General features: G+C 35.0%; 1 protein-coding gene across 4 annotated transcripts in view; it reads right to left on the bottom strand.

The window, feature by feature from the left end:
- Positions 1–16,333, bottom strand: part of VWA3B (von Willebrand factor A domain containing 3B) — a 70,272-nt gene that overhangs the window by 22,450 nt on the left and 31,489 nt on the right. For 3 of the 4 annotated variants that reach the window (XR_003532869.1, XM_027674863.1, XM_027674862.1), the window contains exons 13-21: positions 14,229–14,327; positions 13,067–13,249; positions 11,576–11,703; positions 10,325–10,431; positions 9,476–9,613; positions 8,324–8,360; positions 8,047–8,203; positions 3,354–3,472; positions 691–741 (exon numbers count right to left, since the gene is read on the bottom strand). Coding sequence is in view for 3 of the 4 variants with exons in the window: in XM_027674863.1 (XP_027530664.1) it covers positions 691–741; positions 3,354–3,472; positions 8,047–8,203; positions 8,324–8,360; positions 9,476–9,613; positions 10,325–10,431; positions 11,576–11,703; positions 13,067–13,249; positions 14,229–14,327 (1,019 nt within the window). In the remaining variant the exon portion in view is untranslated. The remainder of the gene's footprint in view (positions 1–690; positions 742–3,353; positions 3,473–8,046; positions 8,204–8,323; positions 8,361–9,475; positions 9,614–10,324; positions 10,432–11,575; positions 11,704–13,066; positions 13,250–14,228; positions 14,328–16,333) is intronic. The other variant, XM_027674864.1, reaches the window with a different exon arrangement.

A 16,333-nucleotide genomic window follows, 5' to 3' on the forward strand; every position in this document is an offset into this window, starting at 1 on the left:
GTTGTTTAGAAGTCTTGATTTCATCTCTGCACCAGAACAGGGTTTTAGTTCTCCTTATTAATGATAGAACTGTGGGGTTTTTTACTCATTAGCTTAAGTCTTCTTAGAAGTATTCTAGTTTTCATTCATGTTTTTCTGCCTAGGAATATTTCAGGCCCATTCAGTTTTCATTAATTGATCTTCACTTTATTCTCTGATGCAAACAGATGCTAACTTCACTGATGTCAGTCCTGTCTATACGGTTACTAGTTTTCTAAATCAATATACAGAAATAGGCTAGTTAAAGTAGTACAAGCTCCTACTGTGATATATAGTTCCAGCACATGCTGTTAAGGTACTTATTACACTTTTACAAACAAGCCACTGAAGTGCGTTTTACAGGATGAGAGAAGATTTACCTTGATGCCAAAGGCTGCCCTCTCAAGGCCCTGCTACTTCACACTGACTAAGAACAGATCAGCGGCATTCAAATGGAAGGCAAGTCTTTTCCTTTAAAAATAAGTAGCATCGCAAAAGGAGGTCCAGAATTTAGTATTACTCCATATCACATACACATTTTTGAAAGCAAGGTACAGTTATGAAACATTTGAAAGTTAAACCAGTTGGTTACAAAAATAGTGACAAAAAGCTATCAAATATTTATGACCAGCCTTTCAGAGGTATGTTAGAAAACCAAAAATGATAGCTTACTTGTCTCTTTCCTCCTGAGATAGTGCTCTCCAAATAACTAGGTTCAGGCGCCTATTAAAGAAAGCAAAGCAGTTTTTGAGGGAATGCAGTTCCTTGTGCAGCTGATCATCTCAAAACTAACAAATAAACAGTTTCTTAAGACATCTGCACTGATTTGTATTCCAAGAGCACTGTATCATCAAATTGTATCTTTATCATTCAGCTATGAAATTATCAACTGCAAAAAAAGATGGGAAAACAGCATCTTCCATCAAGTAGCAGCATGACTATTTCAGGGTCATAGAAGGTTTAATGGCAATCACTGCTGCTTCCTGACAGGATTTTCATGGATGGTTCTCTTCAGCAGCAGCAAGCTAAATCAAATAACAAAACTGATTAAACACCAGTTAAGCTGCACAGTTTTTCCAATTAAACAGTTTCAGAAAACATAGCCTGAATGTAGTAATGCTAATTTTTTTTTTTCTGCTAAGATTACCCATCCATTGTTCTACTCAGGTTTCTAATTCATTAAATTCTGGCTATGAAGGAAAGCTACTAACAGGAAAACAGAAGTGATTATCCCAAAGCAATGCAGTTCTGAGATCTTCTAAAAGCACCGCTAAACTTTCTGCTTTTGCTTTCTGGACACACATTATAAACTCTTCTTAGATCACCTAGCTTATGGCTTTCTCCATAAACATCTCAAACAAATAAGCCATCATTAAATTACTTCATTTCATACTACAGAAATAAATCTCTACAGTGATGCTAACTGCTGTAATTACAGAACAATTTCAAAATTTCCTTTGGAAATACAAGAACAAATTCATTGCTAGGAAAAATTCATATTGTAACCATCAGAATATTAGTGGTCTTGCGAGATTTACTGGTGCATGTATGAAAAAAGCACATTACCAAGAGATTTTGAATATTAATTTCTTGATGATTCATTTTATCTACTAGAAACCAAATCCCAGCATTTTTAGAATGTAAATTACTTAGTTCGTTCACAATCTGCAGTCTCAGCATGCTCCACTGACTATTTCATCCTTCTAAATGTGCATACTCATAACTAACTCATTTGTAAAAGCTTCTGGCTGTACAAGACCATACACATTATGAAGCTTCCAGTGTTTTGCTCCTTCAATACCATATATTCTCTTTGTCAGAGTACAAAAATTCTGCCCTTACCACTTTTCTTCCTCTAAACCTGATGCTAAGGTTGATGTACATATGGGGAAGATATTGTTACACTTGCTTCTGTCCTTGAAACCCACATACCCTGATATATTTTTCATCTATACATGTCAGAATAAATTTGTGACCAACAACTATTCACAAAGCTGAACTACAGCTTTTGCAAATTCAATTACTAGAAAAGCACTATGCATTTAGAGCAAAATGATTTTGACTGGGTTGCTGTTTTACATGTGGAGATAAAACAAAGAGATCTCTTTTTTACATTGTCAATTATAAGGATCTTCAGACAGATCTTCGACACATCTTTTTCACAGAAGTGGGAACTCAATCCTACTATTGTAAATACACTGATTCATTGACCTCTGTGGGTAAACATAAGTAAACAGTACTCCTAATCATCAAATTTTTAGGGAGACTGTGAAAATGCTGTCAGTAGAAGATCACCAGAATTCAACCGGAAAGCATTTTTATTTCCCTGAAAATCGAAGTCAATAAATGCAAAATATTCAATGGCACAGCAGTGAAAAACTTGATTTTTTTTTCAGAAGTCACCATTACAAATACACCAATTGAACCTACTATCAAAATGAGTAACAAATCAATTTCTACCAGTTCTTCATCATCCTGAAAATAACAGTATTGTCTCAGTGACAGAACACACAAACCCAGTAGATAATATCCATTAATATTAGACATATCAAGCAGCATTTGCAAATCATACTTCTTGATTTTTACCAAAAAAGATGTATATAGGACAATAGGGATGAAAAACTGAGCTATTACATGCTTTAAAAAGAACTGGTATGATCACAGAGCTACAGAGGAAAAAAATCCCCAAACCTCAAAGTGGAATTAATCAAAAAACAAAGAGTAAGCACTTGTCATCAAGAGGGTTTTGGTCATATAAAATAATTACATCTGTAAATGTTACATAATATAGCCTAAAAAAATATTTATTAAAATAATTCTAGTTAAAGCTCTTATATGATTACTGAATTACACTAAAGCCAAATAATTGCATTGTTTAAAAAAAAATGCACAAAGTCATATCATGGAAAGAAATAGCTTAGGAATCTAATGTCCTTGTCCTGTTTACTTCTGTTGTGCTTTTCCCAACACTGAATTAATAAGCACAACACATATGTCTCTTAAAAAACCCCAACCAATTTGGTGCATCCATAGTTAAGTGATACAGCTGGCAGCAAAAAGCAGGTCCCTAATTTAAATATCAGCATATGGATTTAGGAACCTAATTATAAGTTAAAAGTCTGGCTAACACTGTATGTTTATGGGAGATTTCTCCACAGGGATGGCTGCTTTCAGGTTTATTCCCAGCAAGTAAAAGAATTTTGCTTTTGTCACTGAACAAACATGACCTGGGCAACATGTTCAACATGTTTTTATTATCTCCTTGCCTATCATCTGCTGGTTTTTCATTCTGCTTTTCACTGCAAACATGATAAATTTCTGGTGAGTAGACTTGCCTTTTGTAGGATTTAATTGCTTGTTCCAGCCTCTCTTTATAGGCAACAAGATTCACTGCCTGAGGATTAATTAGTGTGATCCCCTTCTTGTCATTGCTAACATGGGCCAACGGTAATATCTATTATACAATAAAAGAAAAAGATTTTATTTATCATACAAATTTTCCTCGACCAGAATGACTGAATGCTGAGGGTCAGAACAGCCAGAAGGAACACTAGAATGCTGCAGAAAGAAAAATTTGAGCACACCAAGCAAATGTCAATATTAAGATGCAGTTTCCAGACAGTTCTTCTGAAATGCATAAGTTACAAACTAAGATTCCTAACTATTAGTTATTTCTAACTAAATCAGTACTGTCAAACAACTCACTCTAATAATGGAAGGCTAGGTCAGAAGGCAACAAACATGTCTAGAGCAATTCCATACTGTATTGCCTTAAAATAACACTCTCTTATACCTATTAGCATCTAATTCTAGCAGGTGTGAGAGTACATATCTAAGTGTATTTAATGTTCTTACTGTGGAGCACCTAATTTTATAAGGAATTTGTGTATTATAGCTATAGAGAGACATTTTTCACCATCACACTGATCACCAAAGAGAGAACAAGGTAGATATTGCTCACTGAAACTAGTCTTAATTAACCACAATAAGGCTTAAGAACCTAATCAGATTCATCAGAATCAGGAACTTCAATACTTTTCAAATCTCACAATATAGCACCTACACAAGTCAACTTCATTATAACATAGAAAGCTATACATTTGAAAGTAGATCTTCAAAAGCCACAGAATAGGGTAGAAAAGGATGACAGAGAGGAGGAAAAATGCCTTCCAAACTGTCAGTCCAAAATCCCCCCATCTTTCAGCCTCTTAAATTACTCAGCAGTTTGTGTAAGAAAAGCTATTTTATACATCAAAGTCCTGGTGTTGAATGTAAACAGACAAAAATCCAAAAATTGCAGAAGATGGAGAATGATACTCTTCCTCTTCAACGCATATGGTTGAGTGGGAATCTTCCCCAAGTGCCTGTCTGAAATCAGGATAAAGATGAGAAAAACATTTATGAGGTTCAATTAAGTTAAACTATTCCCCCCTGTTGGGGGAATAAGACAAATAATCAGCAACTAGAGCAATAAAAAGACTTATTTAATTGAGAACATTTTTCAGTGATGTTTTATTTGTGTTTGAATCATCACAGCCTAGGTGGATTCCAAATTACAGCAATATAAACCATTTTTCCAGGAGCAGTGGTGTGACTTTATATCCCCCTGTCTTTCTGAGGACATCTTCTCTCTGATTAATAAATCCGTGTCAAATCAGTGCCAGACCACATCAAGGCTTCTAATATTAATCTTAGGATCGCTTAAAAGCTAAAGATAAAGGGAACATGTCAGTGAAGTACCTTGCCAGAGACAGAGGAGGTCAATCTCTGCCCAGAATTCTGAGCAGTGAAACCTGGTTACTTGTCATTTCCAGATGAAGTTTGAAGGCTGAAAGGCAAGGAACTGATTACCCCTCTTCAAGTTCCCTACTGCCATGATTGTTGTCTACAATGTTACTTAAACCAAGTTAAAAGTTTGGCAGAGCCTCACCATGTAGGAGCCCACTTCCATACTGCCTTACAAATTCTCAGAGTAACTCCAAGTGCAAAAGGCACAATTTACAATGTGAATATTTAATATAGTTTATAAAACATTTTGAATAGAATATGAGGGGCAGACAAGCATAAATACATTGTTACACTATTGAAGACTAAAAACAGAATAGAATGTGTTCTTAGCAAACAGTAAACTTTAAATATTATGCACACTTTGAGAACAATGAAAACTTCTCACGAAGTCAAGGTAAATTTGACAGATTCAGCTGAAAGAAATCACAGGGAAACTTTTTTAGTGCCAAAATGTTTCATCATTTTCTAAATACTTTAACTTTCATACCAGAAGAATTCACTTCTTTCAAAATGGCTTTTACTTCAAACCCAAAATTTCAAAATTTTAGAGACAAAACCAAAGCACAATAACTCTATAAAATCTTTCTTACTTTAGACAAAAGAAAGATGTTTTTGTTGGTTGAATCTGAACCTGATTCTTTTGAGCAAAACATTGAGTCAAAACTCCATGACTTCCAAAGCTGTACTTATGATGCCACAACCTGCAAGATATACTCACACGATTCTATATGCAACGGTATTTCCTCCAGAATTACCATACCATAATTTAGAGAAGCTCCCAAGCCATGATTTTTTTTCTGAATATGAATCTGGATGGGTAGTTCAATAAATTAAACTCTTTGAAATAACTCGGGTGAAACCGACAGGTCGCACAGAACTGAAAACAACAGGTCAGCCTCTTGTTAATGAACAGTTGTCATGGAAACCTTTTGCTTGCTGCATCTCCGAGGTAAGAAAACTGCTCATAGTTACTCCATCATAACTGTTAGCAAAGGCTGAAAATAAAAATTATACTATCCCCGAAAAGCAAACAAGGATGTATGCATTCCACACCAAGAAAACTAAAATCTTAGAGGGAAGAATGGAAAAATATCTGTATATTTATTATCTTCAATGAAACCTTCTGAAGTACTGAAATGATAAAGAACCTTAAAGTCTCCTATTCAAGCTCTATGTCTAGTCTCAGAACCTATTTTCTGTTTCCCTCAATTTGCTGGCATGAAGCTTGAGGGAGAAGGTTCTGTAGCTCGCAAATTCTACTGGTTCCAATTTGTGTGCAACCCCCGACCTTATTTTTCCTTTCTATACTCAGCTTTAGATCCAGAAAAATCCATTTGTCTACATATAGAACAATAATTCTCCACTGCCTGAGAAACTGAGTGTCTGAATACAACTAATGGGAATTAGCAGAAAAAATTACAAAATTATTATTTTGTCTTTACATCCCAAAATCTAAAGAAAGCCCAAGAATTACTTTTTGGACTCTGTACAGTACTGGTTCATTCTAATGCTGAACTTAAACTCAGTCTTGAACTAGACTACCAGAAGCTTTTATGACTTGCCATTAAAAATGGCCTGTACAAATCACTTGCTGAATCATAGTTTTGACTACTTTCAAAGACCATTGTTTTACAGACTGGGTTGTTTTTGCTCACAGCAATTCACATGCAGCTCAGGGTTGTCTGTAAAGGATTCAAAGGACTCTTCATTGAGAAACATGGAAGAAAGAGCTCCTCTTAGTAGGTATTTTTAGGAAAAGATGGGAAAAGAAGTGACTGCTTAGAAATCAGATATAAGAGTTATGTGGAATTCACAATGTCTTTGTTGGACATTTCATTTACAGTAGATTGTTTTGTACAGTTTTGTAATCATTGGATGACTGAATTTTTTTAAAAATGGCTATTTTACATCTGAAATGTTAAAACATACATTTTAAAATGTTTTCATATAAAAAGACAACTTCTAATTGCATAAAAAAAATTTCACACTTCAAAAAAATCCTTACAGATCTTAGTTTTGACTTGGTTTTACTAAAACAGAGGAACTAGTTTTTATTCCACAGTCTGCACACTACAGCCAAAATTCCAGTTCCTATATTTAAAAAACAAGCATGGAAACTTTAAAATGTACAATTGTGTATATCTGTTATAAATCTTTTCCTTAGTTCTATACCTTATTCTATTACAAATCCCTTGTTCACTCGTTATTATTTAAAAATATCTCATTCAGCTTTTTCTTTGCATACTATTTAAGGAAGAAGTTTTTATTAATCAAAACAAACTGCAGCATATTCAAATGACTTTCATAGGATGCATCATACAAGAATTAGAGCAACTTGCCACAAAATGGATTTCCTTTAAGTGGAATGGCAATTAGAGCTTTATGATATACAATTCACCATAAATGATATAAGTTTTATGATATAATAATGGCCCATCTTCGTGAACGAAGATTTGGGGAAAGGTCTTTTACCTTTCCAGCCTGCGCAATGGATTTTTTAGGTGAGACACAGCCTGCGCTGAACTGAGCCCACCCTTTAATCCTAAGGTTCATCTGCCAGGGCCAAGCAAGCTTGGACAATGGCAGTGAGGTCCTCAGGACGTAGGTTTGTTTAGAGTGTCCTTCTCATAGATGGATGGCCACACAGGGCTAACGACCTCCATCAGGCCAGGAGACCGGGATTTGAACCCGTGGTCGCAGCAGTGAAAGTCCTGCACGCTAACCACTAGGCCACCAGGGGTCTCCAAGTTTTATGATATACAATTCACAACCTCACAGCTGTCTACACCTATTAGAACTAAATTTTAGTTACTGAATTCCAGTATTTTTCAAAAGGTCTTAGTGGTCACATGTAAACCTTGAGAATCCACAAGTCCACCAACTGTGCACCTGCACAAAATGACTTTATGAACTTGAAATACATACTCTGGTAAATTAATACATATTAGGAGAGGCTGTGGTGCTCCAGAAATTGCCAAACACCTGCTGGCTGCACACTGCCATCAACTGGTAACTGTGAAAGAGCTTAAGGGTAAAATATGCGAGAAGTAATGCTATTAATTATCAGTTTTATCTTCACACTGATGCACGAATGACCATATAGATATGCATTATACATTTAGTGCACATGAACTATCTACAATGAACACCAGAGAATGCTATTATGACATTTATAGAAATTAATTTTAAAAATCCTTTTGAAAACACTACTAAATTTTACTTACAGCATAAAAGTTTTACCTCATCAAATACTTTAGAAACTACATGCTTGTCCAGAATTGGGATGTATTTGGTACCATGAGGGACAGCTGTAGGAGCTAAGGCATCCATGATGGTGAGTCGCCTAGCAACCAAGCCATGGGTCTTTAACCAAAGAGCTGAAGAGATATCTAGAGAGCTGGAAAAGAGAGACTGTAAGATGTAGCACAAGGCAGAAACACATTTGAAAGGTCTGAAATGATGGAAGAAAAATAGAAACTATAATTTTTGTGATGTATTTATATATGCCCACACATACCTTTTAGATGCCTTTTTCACATTCTGCATTTTCAGATCTAAGGGAAAACAATTCCATTTCATTATCTTAGAGGTTTTGTGCACACAAAAGTATACATAAATAAGCTGACATATAATAGCGCCATTTTTTTATTTGAGCCTACTAGCAGCATCACAAAGACTATACAATAATGGCTATTTCATTTGCTAAATTAATCAATGGGAATTAGGTTTCCTTTGTTTCTTGGTGCTTGATCAATAGTAAGTGTTACTATATACCACATGAGCCCTAATTAATCCATAAGGTGGAAAAATTTTTTTTAAACATAAATTAGTTTTTTTTTTTTACCCAAAACCAAAGATTAACCAGCTTAATTCCCAAGACAAGATGTGATACCAAGTACTACCACTAATAAGATGGCCAGGAGTGGCTTCTTTAAGGTATACCACTATGAAAATCTGTATAAAAGATATATAAAAAACTAAACACAACATGATGAAATGTAAAAAAGTCAAACATTTTTAAGCATCATATGTGAGGTTTTAGAATGACTTAGCAAACCTATCGTAAAGTTCAGAGTTGCATGAATTACTGAAAGAAATTAAAACTATCTGGCTGTATATCTAAGCCCCCTTGAAAACACTATTATCTCTACATATGTGTCTGTCCCAGAGAGCATGAGTTTTGCAAGTCTAAGCATATTAATGAGTACAACCTCTTTTTACATTGGTACCACAGAATTAGAACCACCACTCTCATCTTTTAACCCCAACATTGATCATAACCACAAACTACTGTTCCACAAGAATGGTGTATTACTGTACCACAGGTACAACAAGATTGTCAAGATCTATTTCTTATGTTGATAAGAAGAAACTGTGATATCCTTTCAGCAGTATAAGGCATAGCTGTATCACAACTGCTGCATACTGTGAACACAACTAAGCTGTTGTAAACTGCATAGTTTGGGCACTGGCAGGAGCGTGGCCACAGCTGTAAAGACACTTACAATACCATTCTGCATGTCCAACTCTCCGCATCTCTGTTGCGTTTCAGTCCTTTGTACTGCAGATCTGCACAGTTTTGCCTCAAATGAGGTGCCACTACTTACAAATGCAGCACAAGAAATGTTATCCTCTGCCCCACTCAGAGCTTCCTGTTCTGCCAACTTGCCTTTCAAAATAGCTGTACATTTCACACTCTTTTTGACAGAAAAACCTTTTTCCTCTGGAGATGTTCTTTCCTCTGGGCTTTCTTCTCTAGATTTCACACCATGGCTCAGGATTCGCAGCAGGCTGCTCTTTGTTTGCTCTGTAGGTGTTGAAAGGGAAAGAAAGGAAGAGCTGAAAGAGCTAACTAACTTACAAATACATGCCTGGGATTTTTGAGTTCCTCTTTGGTATTCTGTCCCAATTTTAAAGGGACTGCCTACTAACAACCTCAAACATAAAACTGTTTGTACTTTATACAACACAAAGTTGTACTTTGTACTTTCCTCAAGGATGAAGGTTTCTTTTACTTCAGCTGGGTAAACTTGGTTTCACACTGCAAGGATACAGTGGATATACAAAGGATACTTCCAAGAGAAATATCGTGTTACGGGTGTAGTAAGGGAAATATTAGTGTAAGTAATGCTGTAACTAGTGAAACATAGATCAGCTCTTCATTCTTGCCAGATATGTACTTACTTAGAATAAAAAGAGAGAAGGGTTTAATATCTACTGTTAAAAAAACATTTACAGAGCTTTCAAAACATTTTGTTAAAGTGGTTAATTTTTTATTGCAGGGCCTGTGATGAAGGGCAAATGAGCAGACATTTGTTTGTCTGTTTTGGCCAGATGAATAAGATGGCTGAAAAGTAAAAATGAAGATAAGTTAGTTAGATTTTCAAAAGGATGATTATTTATATCATCAAATACTTCATTTGTTCCTACAAAAGGGATGCTTTTTGCTATTCGCAACAGGATCTTTTCAAGTTAGTGAATAAATTCTGTTAACAACTACAGTTCATTTGAGTCTTACCTGCATATAATAATTTCTTTCTTCGGGCTGGACTGTCAGCAGTTTTTTGCCAGGTTTGCTGGTGTGGTGTCCGTGCTGGCTCTTCTGAAGCACAGAACCGCCTACTGCTAAGAGAAGTACTCAGCTCTTCAGCATGTTTGGATACATCTTGTAAGTGCTTGTAAGTGGTTAGTGGTTAGTGGTTAGTGCTTCTAAGTGTCAAAAAGAAATTATTTCAAGTATGTAACACTGGTTTAAGAAATGCTAAGCTGAAGTTTTCTGGTAATTTAAATACTGTTTTCAGACGCTTCGAACAGTGCAAAATATTTTCTCTGTTATGCTAATCTGCATTTCAAAGGGGAGTTCAAAGGAGGTTAAAATATTCTTAGTTTTTAAAATTATTTAAAAGTCCTTTCTTAGTTTATTTAAAAGATGTTCATTACTTTTAAGGTAACACCCTCATATCCTTTTAATAAGGATAGAATGTTCTATAATAGCTACTTTGAATCCCAGGGGTAAGAGTAAACCTACCATCAGCAATGAAAATATCTGACACACACATATATATGCATATATATATATCTCTCTAAGTGCCAGCATTAATAAAAAATATGAAATTTCTAAAACAAACACTTAAAAATATTTTTATGCTGGACATCCTACCTGCCCTTCCATACATATGAAATCATTCCACAGCACTCTCCAATTTTCATTTATTTTACTTTACTTTTTATACCTTTACTTTAACTTATTGTTTTTAATAGATTTCTGTCTTAAAAATCTGATTTCTTTTAATGCAATTTTTTACTTTTATACTATTGCTTCACAGGTAAATACACAAATATATCTGTACATAATTTATGTTTCGATCAGCATATCCCAATGAGTGGCAATTTAGTCATGAAGTCCAAGCCAGCCGTACCTATACGACAATAATTTTTCATTAATCCTTGAGATCAGAGGGAGCAACTCTACCATGTGTTGGAGACAGAAAAATAATTTCCCCTCTATGCTTTAATTATTCCTAATGTCTTGAGACTACTGATATATTTGAGATAATTTTGCTTCAGGCATCATGGTATTGGGGCATTTTTCCAGATTTTTCTTTTGCATTACCTTAGCTGTTAAAAAAAACAAACCTCAAAACAACAAAGCAACAACCTTTCTTTTAAAAAGAGAATGTCAGAGGTTAAAAATGCAAGACAATCAAAAGGAGAAATGTAACAGATAGCTCTTATGTCTTATTAACAAAATAACAGTATGAAGACATACTTATTCTCTGGATAATTTTCTTCATTAAAAGAATCCATCATCAGGCTTTTGACATGAAAGGTCTTTACTTTCTCTAGGTCTTTTTCTCCTTGATCAATTTCTCGTTTCAAAAGATGTATGTCTTTATTCTAACAAAAAGAAAATCATATGGTTTAGTACAACTAGGCCTAAACAAGATTCATTTCTGAACTGCAACTATGCAAGTTCTGATAATAATTTTGAATAATGGCTCAGGACAGCTTCCAAATCTTGTAGACTCTTTCAGGTAGACTCTTGTGCTTGGCATTACAGCCTTTCAAATTATTCTTCCTTTCTAGGAAAAAGACAAGCATTCCCTAACTAGCTAGTTACCCCTTGATCTATGAACAGCCATATTTCTGAATAATGTACTGAGGTCAGTAGCTCCACTCACTTCCAGCAAGCAAGAAAATAAATAAGCAAATAAATAAAATACAATACAAGTTATGTACAACTGGTGGCCTGTCATTCTACAGATCACAGCTGTATCACATACTGTCCCTGGAAATGACAAAACACACTCTTCAAGGGAACATTTGAACTGACTAAGAATCATTTGGACTAAAGGAGGAGGAAACAGGAAGGAAATTCCAATGATGATCCCCTTACAACTCCCACAGGGCGAGAAGTGTGGAGATGTACAATACAGACTTTGGCACTCATCTGTCCAATACAAGCAGTGTCACATAGTCCACACCATCAGGATCACTCTCTGATACTTTTCAAGAGCTGGATTATTTTCACCTCTTCCTTCTAATTGGTGTTTGCAAAGTTCAAGTTTCCTGCTACTGTCTTATTCCTGGTTGTTCTCATTGTTCCACCACAACCATTTCTAAAATTTGTGGAATCAGTTAAGTGTTAATTTTAATTAAAAATAAGAATATGTTTCAAATGGATGATTCTGTTAGTCTATTCAGAAATTTTCTACTGGGGATTGTTAGATTGAGCTGCTTAGTCACACTTGATAGATGACTGCTATTCTAGTCATTATGGATCTCTCCCCAGTGGCTACTGTAGAGCAAACTTTTAACAAAATTCATGGAATCATTCATCATCATTCAAATTCAGCTCTGCATTCTCTCATTTTTTAACAGGATACAAAACATAGTTTCATTTTAAACAGTAACTTATTTTTGAGACAGCAGAGATCACATCTGTTTCTTCCAGAGCTGAATTTGGTCTGCATGTATTTTTAGGTTTTGGGTTTCAGGCGGGGGGCTACGGGAGGGGGAATGTGTTTCCAACAGTAGGATTACAAATGTACTTTGCATGACATTTGGGCTTTTTTGTTGCAGTCTAATAAAATTTAACAAGCAAAAAATGTCATACTTACTGCTTTTACATCACTTTGAAGCTGACTAGGATTAACCCTCTTTTTTTTAATAATCTATTGTAATATGATATCACAATAATGCAAGTCGTGGTTCCTTCAACAGCATGAAGAAGCAAATATATTTATTTTCAGATACTCACAAGAATAAACTCTGGAGTATCAGGATCAGTCAAATAAATGTTGTAATAATGAAACCGTCCCTCTGTTTTAGTAGATAGTTCATACAAAAATTTATTAGCTTCTATATCATCACAGTTGAATGATACAGTATGGATGGGAATTTTACAATGAAGATGGACTTCAGCAAAAATTATTTGGGAGGGCTGAAAATTGAAAAAAAAGTATATTAAAAATGCAGCACCTAGAAATATATTTATCAAAACATGGTGAATTTGTAAGAATTTAATCAGTCAAACTGTTGCTTAGAGACAGATATAGACCAGTTAAAGGCATCCACCTTATATGGATTGTTATTTCATAATTACATAAAATGAGCTAATTTAAAACAGATTTTGAAACACTGATAATGCATTAAAGTACAGGATGTAAACTGCAATATAATAAGTACTCTTTGTTTCTGAAGTCTTAAAAGAAATTACTAAGGTATAGGAAATTAAAGTACTGCTTTGATGTTTATTATCACTGGATATATATAAAAATATTTTTGGAAGTATATGAGTGTAGATATTTTTAATAAACAAAATTAGTTCACAGAAAAGTTGATTCTATACCAGGAAACAAAACAGAGGCTGAGGAAATAGGAAAGCTAGTTTCCTCCTCACATAAAGAAATAAAAATTAGGTGAAAAAGTAGATCTATCATGTCTGAAAATGCTGAAGGATCTGGTAGAAAAAAATTATTCACTCAGTTCTGTAAACTCTGATAACCCTTCAGCTGTTCAAAGTACTCAAAAAGCTTGACAAATTAAGCAATATTTGCAGTATTATTGTTTGTTGCACTTTAACAGTTAAAAGCAATCTTGGCCATTTACCTTTTTTAATCTAAAAAAGTAAAACATAAACCATAAAAGGCATTAGTAACCAGGTAAAAAGAAATCAAGTATTCATTAATTTTTAACTTAATAAAAATATTTTTAAAAAGAATATTAATAACTGTATATTAAGTCAAATTATTCTTTGGTAAAACATTAATATATGCTTCTAGATAGAAAAACTGTGAAACAATGCAAATAAACATCCAAGAGACTGCACAAGACTCAGCACTGCAGGCATGATATTCATCTCCTACTTCTGACTTCTGACACCACTTTTCTGCATTTTCTGTTTTCTCATTTTGAAATACCTGGTCAGGTCTCCCATCCGTCAAGAGATAAATAGCCTGAGTGTCAGTATCAGCAAGAGCAATCTGGAGAGCTTTGAGTGTATTTGTGGAACTTCCAACCTAGGAAACCAAGAAGAAGGAGACAAAGAAATAGTTGTAAGTACTAACAGTTCTTTGCCTCTGTTCTTAAATTCATAATGACAGTGTAGTGATTCAGGGGATAATACAGAAACAAAATGACTAATAAAATGGTGAAAACATTTATGTCATGTAGCTAGAAAAATCAAAGCAAGTGTCAAAGTAGCATAAATTGCTACCAGATTGGTGTTCAGTGCTTATGCAAACACACATAAGCAAAATGCTGGCAGCAGAAATCTGAGCTGTACAAGCAAAAGCAATCACTAAAAGACTATAAAGATAGGAAGACGTAAGATAGAAGATACATTCTCTTAATCTTTCCCACTGCTGCTCCTGCATGCCAAGTCACCACTCTCCCTTGAAACACATATTGTACTTCACCAAATAGTTCAAAAGCTCCATAAAGGAGTTGCATAAGTTTATTTCTCAAAAACTGGTAAAGGACTTCCTGACTTTCCAAATATTTTTTCCAGACTCTCTCCCATCTACTCCTTGGCAAATTAATGTTAACATAATTTATATTTTAGCACAAAAGTTATCTATAGCAACAAAACATGCCCAGCAAAGTAATAGTGTGCCCATTAAAAAAAATGTTGGAGTAATACTACCATTTTTCCTATGTATGTCATTCACATACTTTGTGATCATGTTTTTTTTTTTCTTTTTAGACTAAATGCAACTCTAAACTCACTGAAATTCATTTTATGGCTTATAGGAACCTAAAACCTACCGTTTACATCTTCAAACATCCACCTTTCAAACATGCAGTGTACCAAACCTTCCACATTAAAGGTACATGTAAAGTTTACCAGTATGGAAAAGTATTTCATCAATCTTAGTCTTTTTTTGGGGGCAAAGCAAAATCCCTGAAAATATTTGGACCTGTTTTATGGTTGTATAACACCCGAATACTCCTCTGAAGGGCAGTGAGGATTGTAGTGGTGCAAGAAGAGACTTGGGATCCACATATATAACACATTGCGGAAGATATACATAAATCTCTAACATTGACTCATGCATACAAAAATGTTAAGAGATAATATTATTTTTTCAATCCTAATAATTGCATTAAGACTTCTTCCAGTCCTTCCCACCACCACCAAGTTCTATTAGAAAGGGCAAAGTAAGTAAATCAGGTAAAATGAAATAGGAGGTACATTCTGACAGTGATTCTGTATAGCTGCATAAGAGTGTGTGGGCCAGGCAGCAAGACAGCTCATATACTTTATAATCCTATCTTATAATTCACAAGCAATCCTTATCAGTACCTACTCATAAGAAATAACTAGCTAGAGACATTTTCTTTGTGTTAAATTTATCTAATATTCCTAATGTTTTAGTAAGCATTATAAAGTTTTAGACACATCACTCATTATTATGTGTAAATTGGCCATCCTGGTTCTTTTGATAATGGTACCTGGTTTTGAGCTAATTTGAAACAAAACAACTTCTTTCACTTCTTTTCACATCATGGGAACATAGGGTGGATGCTGATGATGTGAGGAAAATAATTATCTTCCTTATAGTGAAAGCTGTTCATTTTAGGTTTCTCAATTGCTACTGTTACAAGTGAACACTGGTTTTATCAGTGTTTAAGCAACATTGACATACTTCAACTATGTGACATTAATTTTTTTTAATGGCCAGTCTTTGCGAACGAAGATTTGGGGAAAGGTCTTTTACCTTTCCAGCCTGCGTAATGGATTTTTTAGGTGAGACACAGCCTGCGCTGAACTGAGCCCACCCTTTAATCCTAAGGTTCATCTGCTGGGGCCAAGCGAGCTTGGACAATGGCAGTGAGGTCCTCAGGACGTAGGTTTGTTTAGAGTGACCTTCTCATAGATGGATGGCCTCACAGGGCTAACGGGCTCCATCTGCCCGGGGGGACTGGGAATCGAACCTGGGTCGCAGCGGTGAGAGTCCCGCATGCTAACCACTAGGCCACCAGGGGTCCCCAATGTGACATTACCACCTCTAAAATTTTCAAT

The sequence above is a fragment of the Neopelma chrysocephalum genome, unplaced genomic scaffold (assembly GCF_003984885.1).
Source record: "Neopelma chrysocephalum unplaced genomic scaffold, ASM398488v2 Primary Assembly neopelma1_25, whole genome shotgun sequence".
NCBI lineage: Eukaryota > Metazoa > Chordata > Aves > Passeriformes > Pipridae > Neopelma > Neopelma chrysocephalum.